Source organism: Triticum aestivum, chromosome 1D (assembly GCF_018294505.1).
Source record: "Triticum aestivum cultivar Chinese Spring chromosome 1D, IWGSC CS RefSeq v2.1, whole genome shotgun sequence".
NCBI lineage: Eukaryota > Viridiplantae > Streptophyta > Magnoliopsida > Poales > Poaceae > Triticum > Triticum aestivum.
The window spans coordinates 482127361-482149285 of NC_057796.1; the positions used below are offsets into that span (position 1 = coordinate 482127361).

The following is a 21925-nucleotide window of genomic DNA, read 5'->3' on the forward strand; positions in this document are numbered from 1 at the left end:
CCGACGCGTAGCTTGCCCCATAACCAAAACATACGTCGTAGTACAATTTTTTGTCCAAATTCATTTTTTAATTCAAAACTATTAGAAAAATAGATTTATCTCCTTTTGGAAATTGATTTTGGAAAGTGATAATGGTCGTCGATCGGCTTCAGATCCAGGCCAACCCACCTTAATAAGTCGCAGCTCGGAAATACCACAAACGCCCCCAGCCCCAGATCCACCCAAGGTCAAGAACCCACGTTTTTCCTCCTCATCCATGGGCGAGCAATCCCTCTCCCAGCCCTTTCCCCATCCCCTCTCCCCGTCGCCCCCCGCATCCGCCGCCGCGACGCCGCCAGCCACCGCCCTCGCCGTCTCCGCCTCCGCTTCCCGCCCCAAGAAGAAGCCCCGGTCGTCCGGCTCCAACCCGGCGCCCAAGAAGCCCCGCCTGGTGCCGTCCGTCCGGGGCCGGCCCCTCTCGGCGGACGGCGAGGTGGACGCGGCCATCCGCCACCTGCGCGCGGCCGACCCGGCCCTGGCCCCAGTCATCGACGCGCACGATCCCCCGTCGTTCCACTGCCCGCATCCCCCCTTCCACTCCCTCGTCCGATCCGTCCTCTACCAGCAGCTCGCCTTCAAGGCCGCCGCCTCCGTCTACTCCCGGTTCATCGCGCTCGTCGGCGGCGAGGCCGGCGTGCTCCCCGACGCCGTCCTCGCGCTCTCCGCCGAGCAGCTCCGCCAAATCGGGGTGTCCGCGCGCAAGGCCTCCTACCTCCATGACCTCGCCCGCAAGTACGCGTCGGGGATCCTCTCCGACGACAACATCGTCGCCATGGACGACCGCTCCCTCGCCGCCATGCTCACCATGGTCAACGGCATCGGCGCCTGGAGCGTCCACATGTTCATGATCTTCTCCCTCGCGCGCCCGGATGTGCTCCCCTCCGCGGATCTCGGGATCCGCAAGGGCGTGCAGATGCTGTATGGGCTGGAGGATGTGCCCCGGCCGTCGCAGATGGAGAAGCTCTGCGAGCGCTGGCGCCCTTACCGCTCCGTCGCCGCCTGGTACATGTGGCGGCTCATCGAGTCCAAGGCGGCGCAGACGGCAGCGGCCATGCCTGTCGTGCCACCTGCAATGCCTGCGCCCAGTGAGGAGTTCATGCTCCAGCAACACCAGCAGCAGCACCACCACCATCAGCATCAGCAGCAGCAGCAACAAGCTGCCATCCAAATGCTCGATCCGGTTCAGATGCTTCCAGGATTGGGGTGAATTCGGTATATACTCGCTCTGCTCATTTGTTCTTGATGTGAAATGGATGTCTTAAACCTGAATTTGTCACTTCATTTGTGTATCATTGTTCTGTATCGGTCGAGAAGTGTAGCATTGGACAGGAGGATCTCGATGCAACTTCATTATCAGTTATAGTTGGTGTTGTGTTGTTCATTTGTAAATTTCTGCTATTTTAGACATTGTTGCCCTAGACATATTTGTATCCGACAAATAAATTTAGACCAAGCTGTTATGTTCTGGATGCATTTTGAGCTTCTGTTTTGGATTAAATGTGAGAAACATATTCCCCAAAAGATTGTCCATGCATTGTCAAAGATATCTGCCAAATTGCTTTTGATCGAAGATACATTACATATTTTCGTTAATACATCTACCTCAAGTGACAAGTAATTTACATGTGTTCAGTAATACGGGTGGGAAGCTATTAGCAGATTCTTTGCCTGTCCTCGTGTAGACATGCGCGTGATATATATGATCCTTTTCAGAGGTATCATGCATTCATCCATGTTATCTGTCAGGGTGCTGCATCATACAGTCTGCATCATAGGCCGTGATGGTATCTGAAGCAGTTAAGTCTGTTAGAGTATTCTCACAAAGATCATCACATAGCTCACAGATACTCATGTAAAACTGCACAATATGTTCTTCACCCCACAAGGCTACACCTGAAATGTAGTCAAATTGGCAATGGAGCCGCTTCAGAAACTCCTGGACATGGCTACTGAAAGTGGTATTTCGTCCACTCTGGCGTCCAGGGCTGGTATGTTGCCTGAGAGTCGAGGCAATTCCGCACCAATATGCTGACGATGCCGCCCTCTTCGTCAACCCCTGCACGCAAGACATCCTCGGAGTCGAGGCAATTCTGCAATGCTTCGGTGATGCCTTGGGTTTCATAGCCAATCTAAACAAGTGTGTTGCTCATCCATAATTCTGAGGAGATCATCCATGATTTTGGTGGTGGTGCTGGCTCTCCCCCTTGCTGCTACCTTGGGCTCCCGCTCAACTTCAGGAAACCAAGACGTGCTGAAGTGCAACCCACCATTGACAAGATGGCTAGTATAAGTAAATTCAAAGCATGGAAAGGGAAGCTTCTTTATAGATTTGTAAGATTGGTCTTGATTAATTTTGCGTCGACTTCTGCCGCAACATACTTTTTAACAAGCTTCGCCCCTGATAAATGGGGTCAAAAGATTGAGAAGCTCAGTAGGAACTTCTTATGGAATGTTGACGAGGATCCTCATGTTGGGAAGGCCAGCAGCACCAAAGGACATCACCTGTTACATCGCTGGCCTGGGTATGCATGGACCGACGAGCAGAGACCCTGATCAGGTCCTGGCCTCCCTGGTGATCACTTTGACAAGGCTCTCTTCTCAGCATGCACTGAAATTCTGGCTGACCGATGGCTTATTGTCAGGCGCCCAAATGAATTGCTCCTGGTTTGTTTGCTCTCAGTCGTCGGAAGAACCTAATTGTGAAAGATGCCTTGTTTGAGGGCCGCTGGATTTCTTGGAAGCTCATGGCGGACGGTCAGTATTCCGCCGCTTCTGCGTGTGACTTCCAGTTTCTGACTTGGACCCCTGATCCTATGCTGAATGCTATCTGGAAGGTCAAGGCTGAGCCCATAGTGAGCTTTTATATGTGTCTACCGTTCCAAAATCAGAACTGAACTGTTGAAAAAGAAGTGAACTGTTGATCGCTTATCTGCGTTTGGTTAGCCTCACTCTGCTGTCTGCAACGTGTGCGACCTCAATCATGAGACTGTTGCTCATTTGCTCATCCGTTGCTCCTTTGCCCAGCATGTTTGGAATTTTTTCCAGGTATCTGATTGTCAGGCAGCCAACGACAGTATCAACCAAGTAAAGTACCATCCAAATGATCGATTTGGTTAATATGCTTTCAGGATTGGGGTGAATTCGGTATCACTCACTCCTGCTCGTTGATTATTGATTTTGGATGGATGGCTGAAATCTGAATCCGTTGCTTCATTTGTGTATCATTTATCTGTATGGGCCGAGAAGTGTAGCATTGGAAAGGAGTATTTCAAGGCAATTTGTTATTCAGTTTGTTGGTGTTGTGTCGTTCATTTGTGTTGTGAGTTCTTGGCAAGAGATTGGGATTCACCTGTCTAGATCGTGTAAAAATAAGTTCCTAGTATGTAAGAGTCTCCCTCCCCTTTGGAGTCGTGATAACATAAGAAGCACCTTTCTTGGGGCATTTTACATGCATGCCGTGTTGATTACTTGGTCATAAAGATGTTATCATTTGTTTGCATGATTTTAATATCGCTGATCGATGAATTTTTAAGTTAAATTGAGCTAACAATTTATCTCTAGTAATATTTGGTTCGGTGCACATTGTGCTCAACTGTTGCCTCTGCCCTCCAGCACAGGTTGGTATCAATTTGAATAAATCTTTGTTGCAATTTCATAGTCTGCAGTTATCCCTTCTTCATGCTGTTGTTTGTCACTACGTAGCAATTTTATTGTTCCTGGTAACTATTCTTTCTCATTACAATCTCCTGTGGAAATCTGATATATCCCAAGCTTCCTTGCACCCTGCTTATCATAAATAAATAGATAGAAGCTGGTAATCTTGTACTCCCTCCGTCCCATATTAGTTGTCGCTGAAATGAATGTATCTAGACGTATTTCAGTGCTAGATCTATCCCTTTGAGCGACAACTACTATGGGGCAGAGGGAGTAGTTTGGATGTAATCAAGTTCCAAGCATACATGGGGATTTGTTTAGAAGTTGGTATTCTTGTTGGGAAAGTAGGTGCTATCATCTGAATTTTTGTTAGCTACAACTGGTGTTAACAAACCCTGGTTAACTGAATAAAACCTTAATCACATCTTGAGGTTGTAAATACTTAAATGACGCAAATGGCAGTGGCACAATAGTCTGTAAAAGAGTTTTTTTCCTCCACTAGATATTTAATACTGAACATCGATGCATTTTACAAGACACTCAATGCAAATGATCGATGTGGTACATCATTGATGCATTTTAGAAGTTCTGCCGAGCTTACAATATATGTTGCACTGGAACTGTTGAATCACATGATGAGTTTGAGGAACTTCACCGAAGTATATCTACGTTGCAAAGAAGAACGAGATATATTTGTTGAAGCAATAGAGTCGAGAAGATTGATGAGAAGAAATCGACCTCTCGAAAGTTTACTGCTGAAGCGAAGCTTTTCACTCGGTATTGTTGTCCGAAGAAATTGACTGCAGTGATGGAAGTCGAAGACTAAGTGAAGACGCAGCATTCTTTTAGTTGTTCTTCTTTCATTTCATTTGAGTCATAGGACCTCCGTACTATTAAGAGGGGTATAGGTTCTCGATGCTTAGATCCGCTGTGATGCTTAGCCAAAACCTATGAAAGTTGCGAGAGAAATCTCTTTGTGCTCCGAGCAAATACTCGTGAGCAAGAGACTGAGTTCTTCTTCGCTGCTAGAGATTTGTCTCAGACCAAGCAGTTAGCATTGCTTGCTCCGCAAGAAATGTCACCGTTGTGCTCAAATCTGATCATTGGAATCATGTCATTCGGCCATTGGCTGAGCCAGATGTCCAATTTGGTCATTTCCCATCAGGGAAGGCTGCGACTATAAATAGTCACCTTGCTTCAACGTTGTCCGTTGGCTGCTCCGCTTGAGATTTCTGAGAAGATTGATTTGAGCAACCCCTCTCCGAGTGATTTGAGTTAAGATCCATCGAGAGAAAAATCAAGAGCCCAAACTTAGACAGTGGTTTAGCATCACCGAGCCTGATCTTCAGCAACCAAGAGTGATTGTGGTTCGCGAAGGTCGACCAAAGGTTTGGAGATCGCCGATAAGAATCTGCCACGAGTGAAATCAACCTGAGTCTGATCAGCTCTGCGTTGAAGGAGAATAGGGTGAAGAGAGTTTATCTTCCGTGTCAAGTCACATCCCCTCCAACCAGGCGTAGCCCTTTGGTAGAAGGGTGAACTGGTCTACCAAATCTCTCTGTCGCCATCGAGCACCTCTGGTTAATTCTACTCTACTGCATTTCCTTCAGCAGTTATCATTTGTGCTCTGTACCGATAGTATTCTTGATCACTTTGTTCTGTGTCTTCTTACTGTGTATCGGTGTTGATCTTCGTCTGTATTCTTCATCTCTTTCCTGTACTTTAGATTTACTTGTGAAATAGTTCTGTAGCATTTCACTCAGTTCCATCCATGTTGTGCCTCATTCTGCTACATTTGTTTGCATGTTGTATTACTCTCTTTGTGGTTAAACCTATGATCTATCAAGCTCGTAGTGTTGTCAATGCTTTCATTGATGAACATGCTTCTGATGAAGAAGATTGACTCTGTCAATTTCCTTCGTATTTATATTCCGCTGCTGTGATTGGGTTGTGTTTCAAAACTTTTGAAAGAAAATTTGAATCTCCCATTCACCCCCCTCTGGTCGATATACTCTCGGTCCTAACACTAGTCCCCCTTCGCAGTTCTCCATCAGAGTCGGAGCTACGCTGTCTGGTCGCAGGTGGCTGAGTTCTGCCGCAGATCTTCATTCAACACCACACGACCTCTACAGTCATCGACAATCGCCTACGGCAAAGCTGGGGTCGTTTGCTCAGGGTTTAGGGAGGGCGATGACGCCTCAAGGGGAGGATTGACGACGATGACGCCTGCGTGTTGTCTCGGTGAGGCCCTCTTTGGAGTGGTGTGTGTGAGATATCTTATGGGTGCTGCTCAGCGGTTGTGATGGTTTCTTTTTTGCCCATTTTTTATAATTTACTGGGCTGTCTGGTTTTCGCTCAGCTTTTCCTAATTAACCAAATACCTGTTTTCTTCTTAATGAATGTAGGAATCCTGCCATTTTGAAAAGAAAAGAAGTTTGCTGAAATGATCACCCAGAATATATAATGTATCTGTTCCAAAAGGGAAAGAACTGTGGGAATCAAAATGTTTCTTTTCAGGTTTTGTTGTGGACTCTGTCATGCAGAATGCTTGCTGATAGGCCTTGCTAGACCAAACACACAAAAGGGCAGTTTTTTCTACTACTTTCAAGTGTAGGCTTGTCGGAGTAATAGAAAGGGTTATTTTGTGATCCGCACTAGGTGAGGCAAAGATACTGCTTGGGAGCATGCTATAACTTCACACGTGTAACTATACACATGGAAATTACTTGTCACAAGGAATCTGACGAAGCACCACGCTGTTTGCCATAGATAGCTTTGACAGTACATGGACATTCTTTTCGGGAATTTATTTCTCACATTTTTATCAAAAAGAAAGCTCAAAATGCATCACACAACGTCTTGAGATTGAGAAAGTCACCACAGACACCTATAGATCAAAGGATTTGCACTAAAATATAGAATGCTCAAAGGCTAAAAAATGTCAAGTGGTTCTATACTAGTGTGGATCAAAGGATTTGCACTAATATAGAATCTACGCATTTTTCTTCATACAAGAGAAATCATAAAAACAGATCTACTCCCTGTGCACATGGAGCATGCTACAAACCGTGCACAACTAATTCCTACGGATCTACCAGAACATTTAGAATCAAGAGAAATTAACCGGGATGAACTCGAAATATGACGGAACGGAAGAACGAGTTTCGCCGAGATCATAACCTAACGTGGTGATGATTTCGCACTACGACGACGAGGTTGCACCGGCAGTTGGTTGGCAATGACGTTCATCGAAGTTGGATGCAGAGCGGTGGCGCTCGAGGGTTTAGGAGGCAAGGGATTTCGCGAAGAGTCGGAACCGTCTCGAGGAGGACAATGAGCTCTTTATATAGTGGAGGGAATAACTCAATCATCATGAGAGAAAATTAATGGTTCGAAACCAAAACCAAAAACTTTTTAGATTCAATGGACGAGATCTATTGGCAGATAAACGTCGACATGTGTTATCCAAGAAATAGCTAGGTCTCTCTATTTGAGGGGGGGGGGGCTCAAATTTTTGGGGTCTTTCACCAAATTAGATGTTTCTTCGGTACACATTTTCATCGTAGCCAAGGATGCTAGAGTGATGCATAAAGTTTCCAATTACGTACTCAGGAGAGAACAACATATAATGGATGAGAAATAATAGAAAGGTAGGGTCTTAAACATTTTCACTCAGAGAGAAAAACATTGAATTCCTCATTAATGCCAGATCTATGGAAGGACAATTAAAATGAACGAATAAAAATACGAATGAGCTTATGGAGTTACCCATCGTGTATGAATTATGAGACCCAAAACTTTGTACAAGAAGTCGTAGAGTTTTATGAGTCAACACTACTAGGGAAAACCCTAGTAGTAGCGCGGGTTTCGAGCTATCAGCAGCGCGGGCACCCGCGCTACCAATAAGGCGCTATAGCTAACTGTTAGTAGTAGCGCGGTGTGTACCCGCGCTACTACTATTGACTATATCAGCAGCGCGTTTTCGGAACGCGCTACTATTAATTAGCTGTAGCGATTTCCTGGTCCCGTGCTACTGTTATATCTTTCACCATTTCCCATTTCAGCTTCAATAAACTGCAATTTCTAGATACTAGGTACTACTAGATATCAATTTCATAAAGCATTATAGGTACTAGGTAGTACTCCCTCGATTCCAAATTGCTCGTCGTGGTTTTAGTTCAAATTATTACTCGTCGTGGTTTTAGTTCAAATTTGAACTAAAACCACGACGAGTAATTTGGAACCGAGGGAGTACTAGATAAAAATTTCATATATACTCAACATGCATCCTCAAGCAGTACAAGGTGACATCGACGACGATCATCATATGTAGTTCTAGATGATATCGACGACGATCATCATATGTAGTTCTACATGACATCGAAGACGATCATCATATGTAGTTCTAGATGATATAGCCACACACACATATGTAGTTCTAGATGATATCGACGACGATCATCATCCTCAGGCCTGGGCGGTGGGTGTTCCTGATAGTAATTAGGATGGCCTGTCCAACACAAAGATTCTTGCCAACGAGGAATCTCTTCCACCCAACCGACTTTAAGTGTGTGCGACCATCTGTGTCCATGCGGTAAGTACAGGTGGTGACGGAGCCCCTTGCGGTAAGGCGTAGTCCAGCTGAGCCTTCTTCATCAGGCTCGATACCACAACTCACAGATAGGTTCTTTGGCAATTTCTGAATAAGAAAAATATATCAATTAATAAATAGCCTCACACATACTCTTGCAAATATATTTCTATTAAGTCTAGATTTCTACACTATCAAAAGACACAGGACTACGCATTTGTACTAATTAATCATGAATTCTACTAATAAGTATATATGGATTATCTACACTATTAATAGTTTCTTGGATTCTACACTAATAAGCATGTGATCAGACTCTACACTAAAGCATATCATCGACTAGATTCCACAAATCATATCATTGTGTTGGGGTTCGTTGCAGAAATTAAAAAATTTCTACGCATCACCAAGATCAATCTATGGAGTTTACTAGCAACGAGAGTGGAGGAGTGCATCTACATACCCTTGTAGATCGCGAGCGGAAGCGTTCAAGAGAACGGGGTTGATGGAGTCGTACTCGTCGTGATCCAAATCACCGATGATCCTAGCGCCGAACGGACGGCACCTCTGCGTTCAACACACGTACGGAGCGGAGACGTCTCCTCCTTCTTGATCCAGCAAGGGGGAAGGAGAAGTTGATGGAGATCCAGCAGCACGACGGCGTGGTGGTGGAAGCAGCGGGATTCCAGCAGGGCTTCGCCAAGCGCTACTGGAGGAGGAAGAGGTGTCACGGGAGGGAGAGGGAGGCGCCAGGGCTTAGGGTGCGTCTGCCCTCCCTCCCCTCCACTATATATAGGGGCTAGGGGGGCGCATGCCCCCCTTGGAGATCCCATCTAGAGGGGGGGGGGGGCGGCCCCTCGGGGGGTAACGGCCCCCTTAGGGTTTCCAACCAGGGGGGCGCATGCCCCCTCGGGGGGCAACGCCCCCCCTAGGGTTTCCAACCCTAGGCGCCTTGGGCCCTTGGGTGGGGCGCACCAGCCCACCAGGGGCTGGTTCCCACGCCACTTCAGCCCATGGGGCCCTCCAGGATAGGTGGCCCCACCCGGTGGACCCCCGGGACCCTTCCGGTGGTCCCGGTACAATACCGGTGACCCTCGAAACTCTCCTGGTGGCCGAAACTGGACTTCCTATATATAAATCTTTACCTCCGGACCATTCCGGAACTCCTCGTGACGTCCGAGATCTCATCCGGGACTCCGAACAACTTTCGGTTAACCGCATAGTAATATCTCTACAACTCTAGCGTCACCGAACCTTAAGTGTGCAGACCCTACGGGTTCGGGAGACACGTAGACATGACCGAGACAACTCTCCGATCAATAACCAACATCGGGATCTGGATACCCATGTTGGCTCCCACATGCTCCACGATAATCTCATCGGATGAACCACGATGTCGAGGATTGAATCAATCCCGTATACAATTCCCTTTGTCTATCGGTACGATACTTGCCCGAGATTCGATCGTCGGTATACCGATACCTTGTTCAATCTCGTTACGGCAAGTCTCTTTACTCGTTCCCGTAACACATGATCCCGTGACTAACTACTTAGTCACATTGAGCTCATTATGATGATGCATTACCGAGTGGGCCCAGAGATACCTCTCCGTCATATGAAGTGACAAATCCCAGTCTCGATCCGTGCCAACCCAAAAGACACTTTCGGAGATACCTGTAGTGCACCTTTATAGCCACCCAGTTACGTTGTGACGTTTGGTACACCCAAAGCATTCCTACGGTGTCCGGGAGTTGCACGATCTCATGGTCTAAGGAAATGATACTTGACATTAGAAAAGCTTTAGCAAACGAACTACACGATCTAGTGCTATGCTTAGGATTGGGTCTTGTCCATCACATCATTCTCCTAATGATGTGATCCCGTTATCAATGACATCCAATGTCCATGGTCAGGAAACCGTAACCATCTATTGATCAACGAGCTAGTCAACTAGAGGCTCACTAGGGACATGTTATGGTCTATGTGTTCACACATGTATTACGATTTCCGGATAACACAATTATAGCATGAACAATAGACAATCATCATGAACAAGGAAATATAATAATAACCATTTTATTATTGCCTCTAGGGCATATTTCCAACACATTGGACTCTACACTAAGCATATCATCGGATTCACTAAGCATATCATTGGATAATTTGCATTTGTAAGTATAACAATAAAGCATATATATATCATCAAATTACTACAGTCAGTACATATAACATACCATTTCATGCCGATCGACCATGGTACTTGTCAGGCGGGTCACGAATGGCACCCCGACAAAGTCATCACGTGGCGGAATTATGTCCCATAGGTTGCACACCTCCTCCTCGCCCAGCCTCATTCTTTGAGCTACGATGGCTTCATGAAGTGGGTTCTCATCATCTTCATCGAGTGGGTCCTCATTATCTTCATCATCTTCGCCATCTGCATCATCTTCGCCATCTGCATCATCTTCGTCATCTTCATCATCTTCGTCATCTTCATCATCTTCCACCAGGTTGAGATAAATGACAGCCAGCTTGGGTCTTTCTGCTCTGAAGGAGAAGCTGATCAACTCACCACCAGTAAGACGCATGCGGGCGAGGAAACGGGCCCATCCATCTCCTCCAATCTGCGACATATTGCGTCCTTTCTCGACCTCCATAGTGTACGGCCCCCCAGGAGCCTCAAATGTCACAATGTCTCCTGTCAGCTTGTTGAATTTCAACCTCACATTGCATGGGACGATCTGTGTAAGAAAAGCAAAATGACACAATGCAGTAATGCCAACACTAAAAATAAAATAGTTGTTACATTTCATCTAATTTCTTACCGCCGCATGACGAAAACTCGGCTGGAGTAGATGCCGAACAGCTTGCCAGTTACAAGGCTGCTGGCGCACCTTGACTTGCACAGTCGACATAGTGGTGGTGGTGGTGGCGCCATTTTCCTAAAGCAATATGAGCAAAGGATTAACGATTCACTTCATAGGAAAGGAAAATAGTAGCATGTGATATTTTTGGTTCTTCCGCGAGAAGCAATTTTATGGACAATTATAATCCTAAGATCTAGTAACATATTAGATGACAAGGTACCACCTACCAAAGCATTTCGGTGGCACCTATTGCCGAAAAAACTTTTCACAAATATCTACCAAATAATTTGGCCCCTATTGCCTAAGATAATTGATTAAAAAACAAGTGGCAAATTTAACTAAATTGGCACCTACATTTTGCCAAAAAATAACTTATTACAAAAAAACAAAAGCATCTACCTATCAACTAAATCAACTAGGCTACTAAATGAACTAAATCAACTAGCCTACTAAATCAACTAAATCAAAATGTTCTAAATTAACTAAATCAACTAGCCTACTAAATCAACTAAATCAAAATGTTCTGAATCAACTAGCCTACTAAATCAACTGAATCATATCAACTAAATCAAAATGTTGCATATGAACTAGCCTACTAAATCAAAATGTAGCAGGGAGGAGGGAGAAGGAGGGGCGACTCGAGGAGGAAGAGGACCCTCCTCGCTCCGCCTTCCTCCTCCGTCCTCCCTCCACTCGCCGTCGGCCGGCCCCTCCTCGTGGAGGGAGGACGGAGGAGGAAGGCGGAGCGAGGAGGGGCCGGCCAGCGGCGAGTGGAGGGAGGACGGAGGAGGAGGCCGGTACCGAGTCCAGCGAGGAGGAGGAGGTGACGGCGGCGCAGATCAGAGGAGGGGCGACGAGGGAGGACCGGCGGCGCGGGGGGTTGAGGGGAAGATCGAGTGAGTGTGTGAGTGTGATCTGGATCGGATAGGTGAGTGGGGGGTGGGAGATGGAATGGCTTTCGCCGAGAACGCGCCTTTCGCCGAGAACGCGCTACTGCTATGTGTCAGCATGTAAAAATAGACATGGACATAAAAATACATTGATCACCAATGGTCTTTTTGTGTACAATTTGATTTGTCAATAGGAATCCTCACCGGTTGCTTTAAGAACCGGTGAGGATTCCTATTGCAGCCACATATCCTACACATAGAGTTCAATGAAGACTAAGTGCTTGTGAAAGTTGTAGAAAGTAACATATTTAAGGTGGTACAAACTCTCTTCACGGAGCGAGGTGGGACTAAATTTTTGTAGTAAACTTAGCAGTAGCGGTTATTGTGTAAATGCGCTACTGCTATGATCCGTAGCAGTAGCGCTCTTTGTGTTAACGCACTGCTGCTATAACTGGCCTCGCGGCGGCGTCGTGGGAATTATAGCAGTAGCACATCTTAGAGTGGGCGCGCTACTGATAAACTTGTTTCAGCAGCGAGTTTTGCGTGCGCGCGCTACTGCTACTTAGCAGCAGCGCCTTATTTTAAAGCGCGCTACTGGTAAGATTCTGTGTATAGGCTTTTCCCTAGTAGTGCAAATTCCTCATTAATATATTCACTATTGGAGAGAAAATCATCACTTTGTCAAAGATTTCATTTTCATTGAGTGTTGTACACCAAATCCATCAATATTGTTCTAGTGTAAATGCCGATCATAGACTTCTCCTCGACGATGCTGCGGTGATTGACATTAGCCACTGGCGATCCTAGACTTGAAGAAGACTTTTATCACTTATTTAAACTAGACTATTATACATTTTATAATTTACTCTCTCGACATACAATCTTAACTACATCTTTTTCTATTATACTAACAAAATTAACCACATAACAATATAGCTAAATATTCAAATACAATTAGCCATATTTTATTATGTTATCAATTTTGGAAGACACCGTTTCAATAAATTTAAACATATATTGCAAAGAAAGTGGTGTTAGCTTTATTTTTTTTATTTTGAGACATTGTACTTAATTTTTTTCAAACCAAATTATTCTATATCGGTGAACAATTGGAAAAGAACAAATTACATGTCTTTAGAATGTAAATTATGGAACTTAGATGAATTCAATGCATATGTATTTGTTTGTTTCTATGTTATAGAACCTTCAATACCATGACAAAGAGTGCTAAAGTTGATAAATATTTATAGAGTGCATGATTTGGTGTAATTAAGTTGAAGGGATAATGATGGAGTAAAGAATATCTACGAGAGATATGTTGTCGAATTGTTGGCATTGCTTGTTTATTGGTTTCTTTGTGGCCAAATATTTCTTTCATGTTTTTGGTTCAACAATCATTCAACATCCCATGCATTCTGGAACTGCGCCTCGATTTTTTATAAGTCTGATGTGTTTTCTAATAAAATGATTTTCTTGTACTTAGTGGAATATTAAAGTTTTAAATATATCCACAGGAGAAATTTCCGCACTATATTTTTTCTTACTTTGGTATGCAATGTGCATACGAGTGTGCAATTCCACCCCAAAAGTAACATTATCATTCGCTCATCCCCTCAACTCACTCAAAATCAACTTAACTCATCAATATTTAAGCATTAACTAATTATTTGGGAAATAATATATAGATGTGCAACTAGTTTCCCATGCACATCTTTTCCTTCCTTCCTTTCCCCCTTTTTCGAGCCTTAAAAAATTGTGAAAGAATATGATTCATGGATGAAAGTCATGCTACATCATGTGGACTTACAAATTTAATAAAAAAAGTATGACCATATGGCACCTAGACAAAAAGGAAAGATATAAAGTAATAGTGCTTGAGCCAAATAGGCACCACCTTACCGAAATTTGTCTTTTTATACATATGACAACAAGTCATTGTTTTCTTAATATTTTTTATAGATGAAAAATATACAACTGACTTGCATCCATGAATTATTCATATTTTTTTTGCAAACACATGTATGGGAAAAGAAGAGAGGAATATGGATGCTTGGGCAACTAGTTTTCAAAATTACCTTCGCATTGCCTATACTATGATAAATTTGAATGCCTTCAGTGTGTGCAAATTGGGCATCACAAAAGAGAATCCCTAAGTTATCATTCTTATTATCCTAGCTTGGGGTCAACCATGCGTATTGCTGACTTGGTGACCTGGGTCATTTTTTTGTGAGTGAGTGACCTGGGTCTTTTGAGTTCACATGACATAGGCAATTTGGCTTGGATGGAGGCCAACTTTTGCATTTTCAAGAAACTGCAGACTTGAACGAATTGTTTTTGTCAATGTTAAGACCATGCGTATGTGCAAGTGTATCTTTGGTCCACCAAGAAGGCAAATATGTGACCTTGTATGTTATACTGATGGTGGATGCATAATTAGTTTGATACATGTGTAAGAGTCTAAGGGAGATACTTTTTATTTTCAAATTGTAGAAGATTTTTTACTAATGATTTTCTTGATGAAAACTAGAGATATTGTTTATTTTCAAATTGTAGAAGATACACACATTTTGATACATGTGCTTGGGTCCAATAGTGACAGAAACAAAACTGAATTAATTGAGAAGATATACACATTTTAAAAAGTGTTCACGCATTTAAAAACTATGATAATTACATTCTTTAAATCCTCATGAGAATTTAGGAATGTGTTCGCATAATTTGTAAATAATATTCCATACCATTCTCATGAAAGTTTCAAAAAGATTCACCCATTTTAAAATATGTTTCATGGCATTTTTAAAAATGATCACAAATGTAAAAGTTCGTTACAGTTATATAAAAAAATGTCATAACATACAAAAAACTGTTAATGGAATTTTTAAAAAATGTTGCAACACATAATAACATGTTTGCATTTTTTTAAAAATTATTCAAAAGTGTGTTTAAAATTTTTCATTGTGTATTAAAAAATGTGCAATGTCCATTTTACAAAATGTTCAATATGTGTTTGGAAAAAGTTTAACGCGAATCTCAAAATCTTTAACCTGTATATGAAAATGTTCAATCTGTATTTTTCTTGACAATTTTAAAACTAAAAATAAAAAGGGAAAATAGAAACCAAAAGAAACCATGAAACCAATGCAGAAAACGCGTAGAAAATAAAAAAAAAATCGATGCAAAATTAAGAAAAATATAAAACCACGTGGAAGGTTCTAAAACTGATTCGTACGGGTCCACACAAGCTTCCCAAAACCACTTTATTGTGCTGGCCCACTAAGGCAAGCGTAGTAAGCGAGATATAACTCATTTTGTGGGAACCTAGTGGTTGTGGAGTTCTTGTAACGTTTTGTGCGTCAAATTACCATTTTAATGCCTACAAAGCTCCTACATGGTCCCGCCACGGGAAAGGCCAATATCTTAGTAATCATTTATTTTCGCTATTCTTATTTTTCTATTCCAAATCAGTAAAAATAAGAATAGCGAAAATTATAAATGATTCTAGAACAGACGAAAATGTTCATATTATGTTAAAAAATTGGTGTTCAGAAAAAAAGTATTAATGTTTAAAAGGGGTAACTATAATAAACTCATGCACGACTAGGATTTATGTTCATTTTTCTTAAATCGCGTATTTAACCCCACCCCCTCCCAACAAAACAAAGTGAAAAGGACAAATAATAAAAAGAAGAACAAGCACAAAAGGGGAAAAGTTGGTCAAACAGAAAATGAAAAAACACTGGAGAAGAAAATGGAGGGAAAATGACAAGAAAAGGAGTAGATATAGAGAAAAATAACAAGCTAAATCTCCCGCAAAAAAGAAGAAGCTAAATGGGTCGGGAACTTTTGTTGTTGTTGAGAATAATGGGTCGGGAACCTTGAGGTGCGTGTTATTATACGGACAAGCGAGCGTAGAATTGAATAGGAAACAGCCTGGTTGCGCCGGGTAGAGGTGGATAGACTCATTTCCTTTCTTTCTTCGAGGAGAGGAAAGAAAGGCGATCTCGCCTGTCCTCGCGGAGTGCTTCTTCCGTCGCCGTCCTCCGGCGGCTCTCCTCCGCCGACGACCTCGGTTGTCGGTGGTGGGTGGGGGGGGGGGGGGGTCATCGGATACACGCGTGTGGATAGTTTTACGTCAAATTTGTTTAGTTTTTAGGCTGTTCATCGTCTTGGCTTCGGCGATGGCGATGGCGGCGCTCAATAAAGTTTCTTTAGATCCTACTCTGACAAGGCGATCGGTCCTATAGTTAGGGATGGATTTGGAATCCAGCCTGTTCAAGCAAGGATGGTGCAGTGACGGCGTTATCCTCGTGGTGGACCTGTGTCCTTGGGCCTCGTCGTTGCGACGGGATTTGCTCAAGCGCCGCACGGAGCTTGGGAGGTAGTCCAGGAGCGGATGCAGATTGTGGTCTACATCGGCGGCATCTGGAAGATGGTGGGTCGTGTGCTGGGTTCGTAGTACGTGGATGGCAGGTATGGTTTCCTCCTCCGACGTCTTAGTCGTGTGGGGGTGCCAGATCTGGAGTTCGATGGCGTGTCCGGGGTGTTGCCGCGGTCTGATTCGTTCAATGGTAATGATTTCGTCTTTGGCGAGCCACCTTGGAGTTCCGTAAAGCTGCATATCAGCGATGGAGCCGCGTCGAGCTCGGGTGTGGAGGTGATCCGTCATTTTTTTCCTTTGATGACTGCTGTGGTGCCAGAGGCAGGTGACGGACGTTGGTGTCAAGCTCAGAGGTTTCTTAAGTCTTGTTTGTAGTTTTACTCTTGCCTGGCGTGCCTTTGTGTAAAGGCTAGCATTCTGCTATTTGTTCAGTTTTGTCAGGTCGGTATGTACGTGACTTGTACAATGTTTTTTAGATATAAATGAGGCACGTATTACCATAAAAAAAGAGAGGTGGATAGACTCGTCGGCGTCATCGCATCAACACGAGCGATATCGCCCAATCGCTACATCCTCCCAAAAATACATTTCCGTGAGTGCGATAGCGTGAATATGCCCGTGCAGATCCCACATTCCGGGGGTCGTTCTCACACACTCCTCGGCATCAACGGATTCGGACATTGTTGCGGGCGACAGAGATTGGGATCACTGATGAGTGGGAGGATATACTGGTGCATGCTGCGGTGCAGGTCCCGATCACGAGACTGTTGAGCGCGGCAAAAATAAACAGCTTGCACGGCATATGCCCTCACATATCCGCCGCCGCCGGGATGCACCCAAGGAGGCGACACCAACCCACCGCCCTCTTTGTTTTCGTCCACGTCGCCGTCGGCTGACACATCGCCTGCGCTACATCGATCGTCGCGATCTCGCTCGCTGGCGACCGTCGCCATCGCCATGGCGGATCGGGTGCCACTATAAATACCGCTGCGTTGCATGCGTTGTTACAGACAAGTTACTGACACTGGAGACATAGCTGGCAGTAGTACGCACGGCCATGGCGACCGAGAACTACGACCCCTGCTACCCGGACCAGCCGGTGGTGCACCGGTACCTGCCCCTGTGGGCCAGGATGCCGGCGTTCGCCGCCAAGCCGGCCTTCGTCTGGGCCGACGACGACGCGGCCACCGGCGCCATGTCATCCACCGCGATCACCTACTCCGAGCTCAATGCTGCGGTGGAGCGCCTGGCGTCCGGGCTCCTCGGCACGCTACGGCGCGGCGACACCGTGCTCGTGCTCGCCTCCCCGGGCCTCCGCCTCGTCAAGCTCCTCTTCGCGTGCCAGCGCGCCGGTCTCACCGCGGTGCCCGTCATCCCGCCCGACCCGTCCAGGCCCGGCCCCGCGCACGCGCAACTCCTGCGCGCCGTGTCTCAGACGAGGCCCAGCGCTGCCGTCGCCGACGCGCGCTACGTCACCGCCGTCGCTTCGTCGAGCCGGCTAGCCGCCGCGCTGAGCGGCCTGCGCTGGCTGTCCGTGGACGGGCTGGACGAAGGTGAAGCTGGTTTGCCGGGCGCCATGGCGGGCCACGCGGGCTGCGGCGCGGGAGACGCGTACCTGGTCCAGTACACGTCCGGCGCGACGGGCGTCCCGAAGCCCGTGGTTGTTACCGCCGGCTCGGCGGCGCACAACGTGCGGGCGGCGAGGCGGGCCTACGACCTGGGCCCCGGCAGCACGATCGTCTCGTGGCTGCCGCAGTACCACGACTGCGGCCTCATGTTCCTGCTCCTCACGGTAGTCTCCGGCGCCACCTGCGTGCTGGCCTCGCCCGACGCCTTCCTCCGGCGCCCGCGCCTTTGGCTAGAGCTCATCTCCGAGTTCAAGGCGACGTGCACGCCCGTACCGTCATTCACGTTGCCGCTCGTCCTCCGCCGCGGCGGCGGGCGCTCGGCGTCGGCGCACGGACTGCAGCTCGGCAGCCTCCGCAACCTGATCCTGATAAACGAGCCGATCTACAAGGCGTGCGTCGACGAGTTCGTCGCAGAGTTCGGCCGCCACGGGCTGCGCTCCGAGTCGGTCTCTCCGTCGTACGGCCTCGCCGAGAACTGCACGTTCGTGTCCACGGCGTGGCGGAGCACCAGCGGCCGCGTGGACGGCCTCCCGTCGTACAAGAAGCTTCTGCCGTCGGCGAGGCTGCCATCGTCCAGGGCGCACGAGGCGTCGGAGATCGAGATCGTCGTGGTGGATGAGAAGACCGGCGAGCCGGTGAGGGACGGCACGGAGGGGGAGGTCTGGGTGTCCTCGCCGAGCAACGCGTCGGGGTACCTAGGCCACCCGTCGGCGAGCCACGAGGCATTCTGCGGGAGGATGCCGGGGAGGGCGGGGTCGCGCTTCGTGCGCACGGGCGACCGCGGCGTGGTCACCGGACCGGAGCGGTACCTGTATGTCGTCGGCCGTAGCGTCGACGTGGTCGTCTCCGCGCTTGACGGCCACGTGCACGCACACTACGTCGAGACGGCCGCTTTCGGCAGCGCGCCGGACCGCCTGAGGGGTGGCTGCATCGCCGCTTTCACCGCGCCGGCGACAACGTCTTCGAAGGAGCAAATGTGCGTCGTCGCGGAGCTGCAGAAGGGAAGCCGCAGCGATGATCACACGAGTCTCTGCGACGGCATAAGGCGGTCAGTGTGGGAGGCGGAAAGGGTGAGGGTTGGTCGGGTGATGCTTGTCCAGAGCGGTGCGGTGCCGAAGACGACGTCGGGGAAGGTGCGCCGTGGGGCGGCGAGGGAGAAGTTGGTCGCCAGGCGGTATCCGGTGGTTTTTGAGGCCCTGTACGACAACTGTGACGGCGAGGGCTCGACGCGTGCGGTGCGTAACGAAGATGGAGAAATGGAGGAGAGGTGCGCGGCAAGCTGGATGGCAGGAGAGGGTGGGGTGCCCGCCATGGCCACGGCCTTAGGTGGTGCAAGCCGCCGTGTTCGCGTCCAATCGTTTCTTTGAGAAAGAAGTTTTCGAAGATTAAAGTGTGTAGTAGGATGGATGGAATTGTTTGGTTTGGTTTGTCTTGGTGATCACGTTTGATGATGAAGCACCTCTCTCCCTTTTTGCCATGTAGTATTATTTCTTGATGTCCATTTAGGGAAGTTGAAGATCTAGTGTTTTTAGTGTTGTGTTAGTGATATGCCTTAAAAACCTTTACGCATGCCACAATGTTAACACGAGTTTCCCTCGCAAAAATAAAATAAAATGTTAACATGAGTTAGCATTTTTTTTTTGCGAATCAAGTTAGCGCTCTTCCTATGTGGCTAATTTTAATTCAGGTTTGAACGGTTCTCATTCCAATTTTAATTATATCAAGTTTGTGTTCATGAACCCGAAGTGTTTAATATAGGTAATGTCATTACTAATCCTGGTATCCGGGAACAAACTAAAGAGAGATCTAGTGCTTGAACTAGAAGTCATTATAAAAATATTTTTTATTAGCACTAGATAATCATCTGTGCGTTGCAGCGGGACATAAATATTCTACTATGTTAATTTATGATTTATCGAAAACTTAATTTGATTTGATAAACACCTTTGGCCTTTTTTTCCAAAGAAAAGTATAATTTTAGTTCAATAAAAGGCGGGACAATATAGCCGGTTAATAAATGAAAAAACACACAGACCGGAGGAATTGTTAGACTTTTTTTTTTACCAGATGTTGCACATGCTCGTAGTAACCCCCATCTCTGCACGTGGGACAATTAAAGGGCTGCAGGGAGGGGGTGACGCCTTCCCCTGCCGTGCCGCTGTCGGTCGCTCGTCGCTCCACCACCACCACGCATCGCCGGCCCTGTAGGAGACAAAAGTGCCATTTCAGAACCAGTGTCTCCCCTGCTGAAGCCCATCTCTCGCTCTCGCTCCTTGGTGGCTACAAAACCACAAGAGGCCAAGCGCCTGCGCGCTAGCTGCATCCATCCAGAGCCCAGAGCCAGAGGCATGCGGTGATGGAGTTCACGGGGCCGGAGCACGCCGCCGGGACGCCGCCCGGCACGCGCGCGCCCTCCGACGCCTCCTCGGGGAACAGCGGGGCGGCCGGGAGCTGGGAGGCGAGGTACCGCGAGTGCCTGCGCAACCACGCGGCCGCGCAGGGCGGGCACGCCGTGGATGGGTGCGGGGAGTTCATGCCCTCCGGCGCCCACGACCTCCTCAGGTGCGCCGCCTGCGGGTGCCACCGCAGCTTCCACCGCAGGGACGACGGGCAGCAGCACCCCCGCCTCTTCCTCCCCGCGCCCGCCGCCACGCCGACGACGGCTCCGCGCGTGCCGCTGCTCATGCCGCCTCCGCAGCACCACCACCCCTACGCGGCCGGCCACCCGCTCGCGCCGCCGTTCGCGTACAACCCCCACCACCACCAATACCAACGCACACCCAGCGGCGGTGGCACGACGACCGAGTCGTCCAGCGAGGAGCCCGGCCCGGGCCCGCCCTCGACGTCGGCTCCAGGGCAGGGGCACGGGCAGGCGCGGCGGCCGAAGCGGTTCCGGACGAGGTTCACGGCAGAGCAGAGGGGGCAGATGCTGGCGCTGGCGGAGCGGGTGGGGTGGCGGATGCTGAAACAAGACGAGGCCCTGGTGGAGCAGCTCTGCGCGCAGGCTGGCGTCCGGCGGCAGGTCTTCAAGGTCTGGATGCACAACAACAAGCACCACAGGAGGCAGCCGCAGCCGCCACAGTCCCAACAGCAGCAACAACAACGGTAGGGTGCCCGTAGCCATGGGAGGGGACAAGCTCACGAATCCCCACATCATTATTTTTGTACTTCCGACAGGGGAAGAGGGATTAATTAAACAGGGGGACTGAAGTGAAGTGAAGCGAGGGGCTCTCTCTAATCTTCATCATTGTCTCCTAGTTTTACTTCTTGTTCTTGATCATGGTTCATGATCCTTGCTTGGTTTAATCCTTTTGTTTCTAGTTGATGCGTCAGTTAATTGGGATGATGAGGGCACTCAACGCGCATACGTACATTTGTCCTTATTTTCTACTGTACGTATTTGATTTGGCCTCTGAACAAGAAGATCAATTGACCACGGCAATTTCCTTCATGCCATCTTGCTCAAGACTAGATCTTTCATCTTCACTTGATCGATCGGTGGTGCTGTTATTTCTCGCTGTTCTTTCAAATGCAGAATCATCGATCATGTGGTTGGAGCTTAAAAAACCAGCACCGAATTATTTATCAGAGATTCAACGAGACAGTGATAAGACAAATCATGGACCTTTCTTGCTGACAAGTGAACAACTGGTACGAGCATGAATTGATTTAACATCAGCCATAATGTACTTACTGGGAACATATGCTTGAACGTGACTTAATTATCAGCACCAATTAAACTTAGCTGCATCAAGAACACATGCAGGAGTACTGTTCATCCGTGTGCGTCTATCTATCCTCCATTCGGTTGCTGTGCATTGTTGCAAGACTTTGCCGAAGAAGAGAAAAAAAAAATACAGATTATTACCAGGAAAGTT

At 47.3% G+C, this 21925-nt stretch overlaps 3 protein-coding genes across 3 annotated transcripts; all 3 read left to right on the top strand.

The window, feature by feature from the left end:
* The first annotated feature begins 209 nt into the window (after positions 1-209).
* Positions 210-1512, top strand: LOC123183247 (alkylbase DNA glycosidase-like protein mag2). Its single transcript, XM_044596016.1, has one exon. It carries the CDS (start codon positions 257-259, stop codon positions 1244-1246), a length of 990 nt encoding a protein of 329 aa, XP_044451951.1. The 5' UTR covers positions 210-256; the 3' UTR covers positions 1247-1512.
* Positions 1513-17476: 15964 nt separating this feature from the next.
* LOC123161220 (long-chain-fatty-acid--AMP ligase FadD26) lies at positions 17477-19414 on the top strand. Its single transcript, XM_044579070.1, has one exon. The coding sequence runs from the start codon at positions 17477-17479 to the stop codon at positions 19412-19414; it is 1938 nt and encodes a 645-aa protein (XP_044435005.1).
* Positions 19415-20211: 797 nt separating this feature from the next.
* LOC123177626 (zinc-finger homeodomain protein 6) lies at positions 20212-21488 on the top strand. The gene has a single exon (XM_044591264.1). The coding sequence runs from the start codon at positions 20404-20406 to the stop codon at positions 21154-21156; it is 753 nt and encodes a 250-aa protein (XP_044447199.1). The 5' UTR covers positions 20212-20403; the 3' UTR covers positions 21157-21488.
* The last annotated feature ends 437 nt before the right edge of the window (positions 21489-21925 follow it).

Bases quoted from the DNA above. Each gene is read 5' to 3' on its own strand.
- LOC123183247 (XM_044596016.1), top strand. From the start codon at position 257: ATGGGCGAGCAATCCCTCTCCCAGCCCTTTCCCCATCCCCTCTCCCCG.
- LOC123161220 (XM_044579070.1), top strand. From the start codon at position 17,477: ATGGCGACCGAGAACTACGACCCCTGCTACCCGGACCAGCCGGTGGTG.
- LOC123177626 (XM_044591264.1), top strand. From the start codon at position 20,404: ATGGAGTTCACGGGGCCGGAGCACGCCGCCGGGACGCCGCCCGGCACG.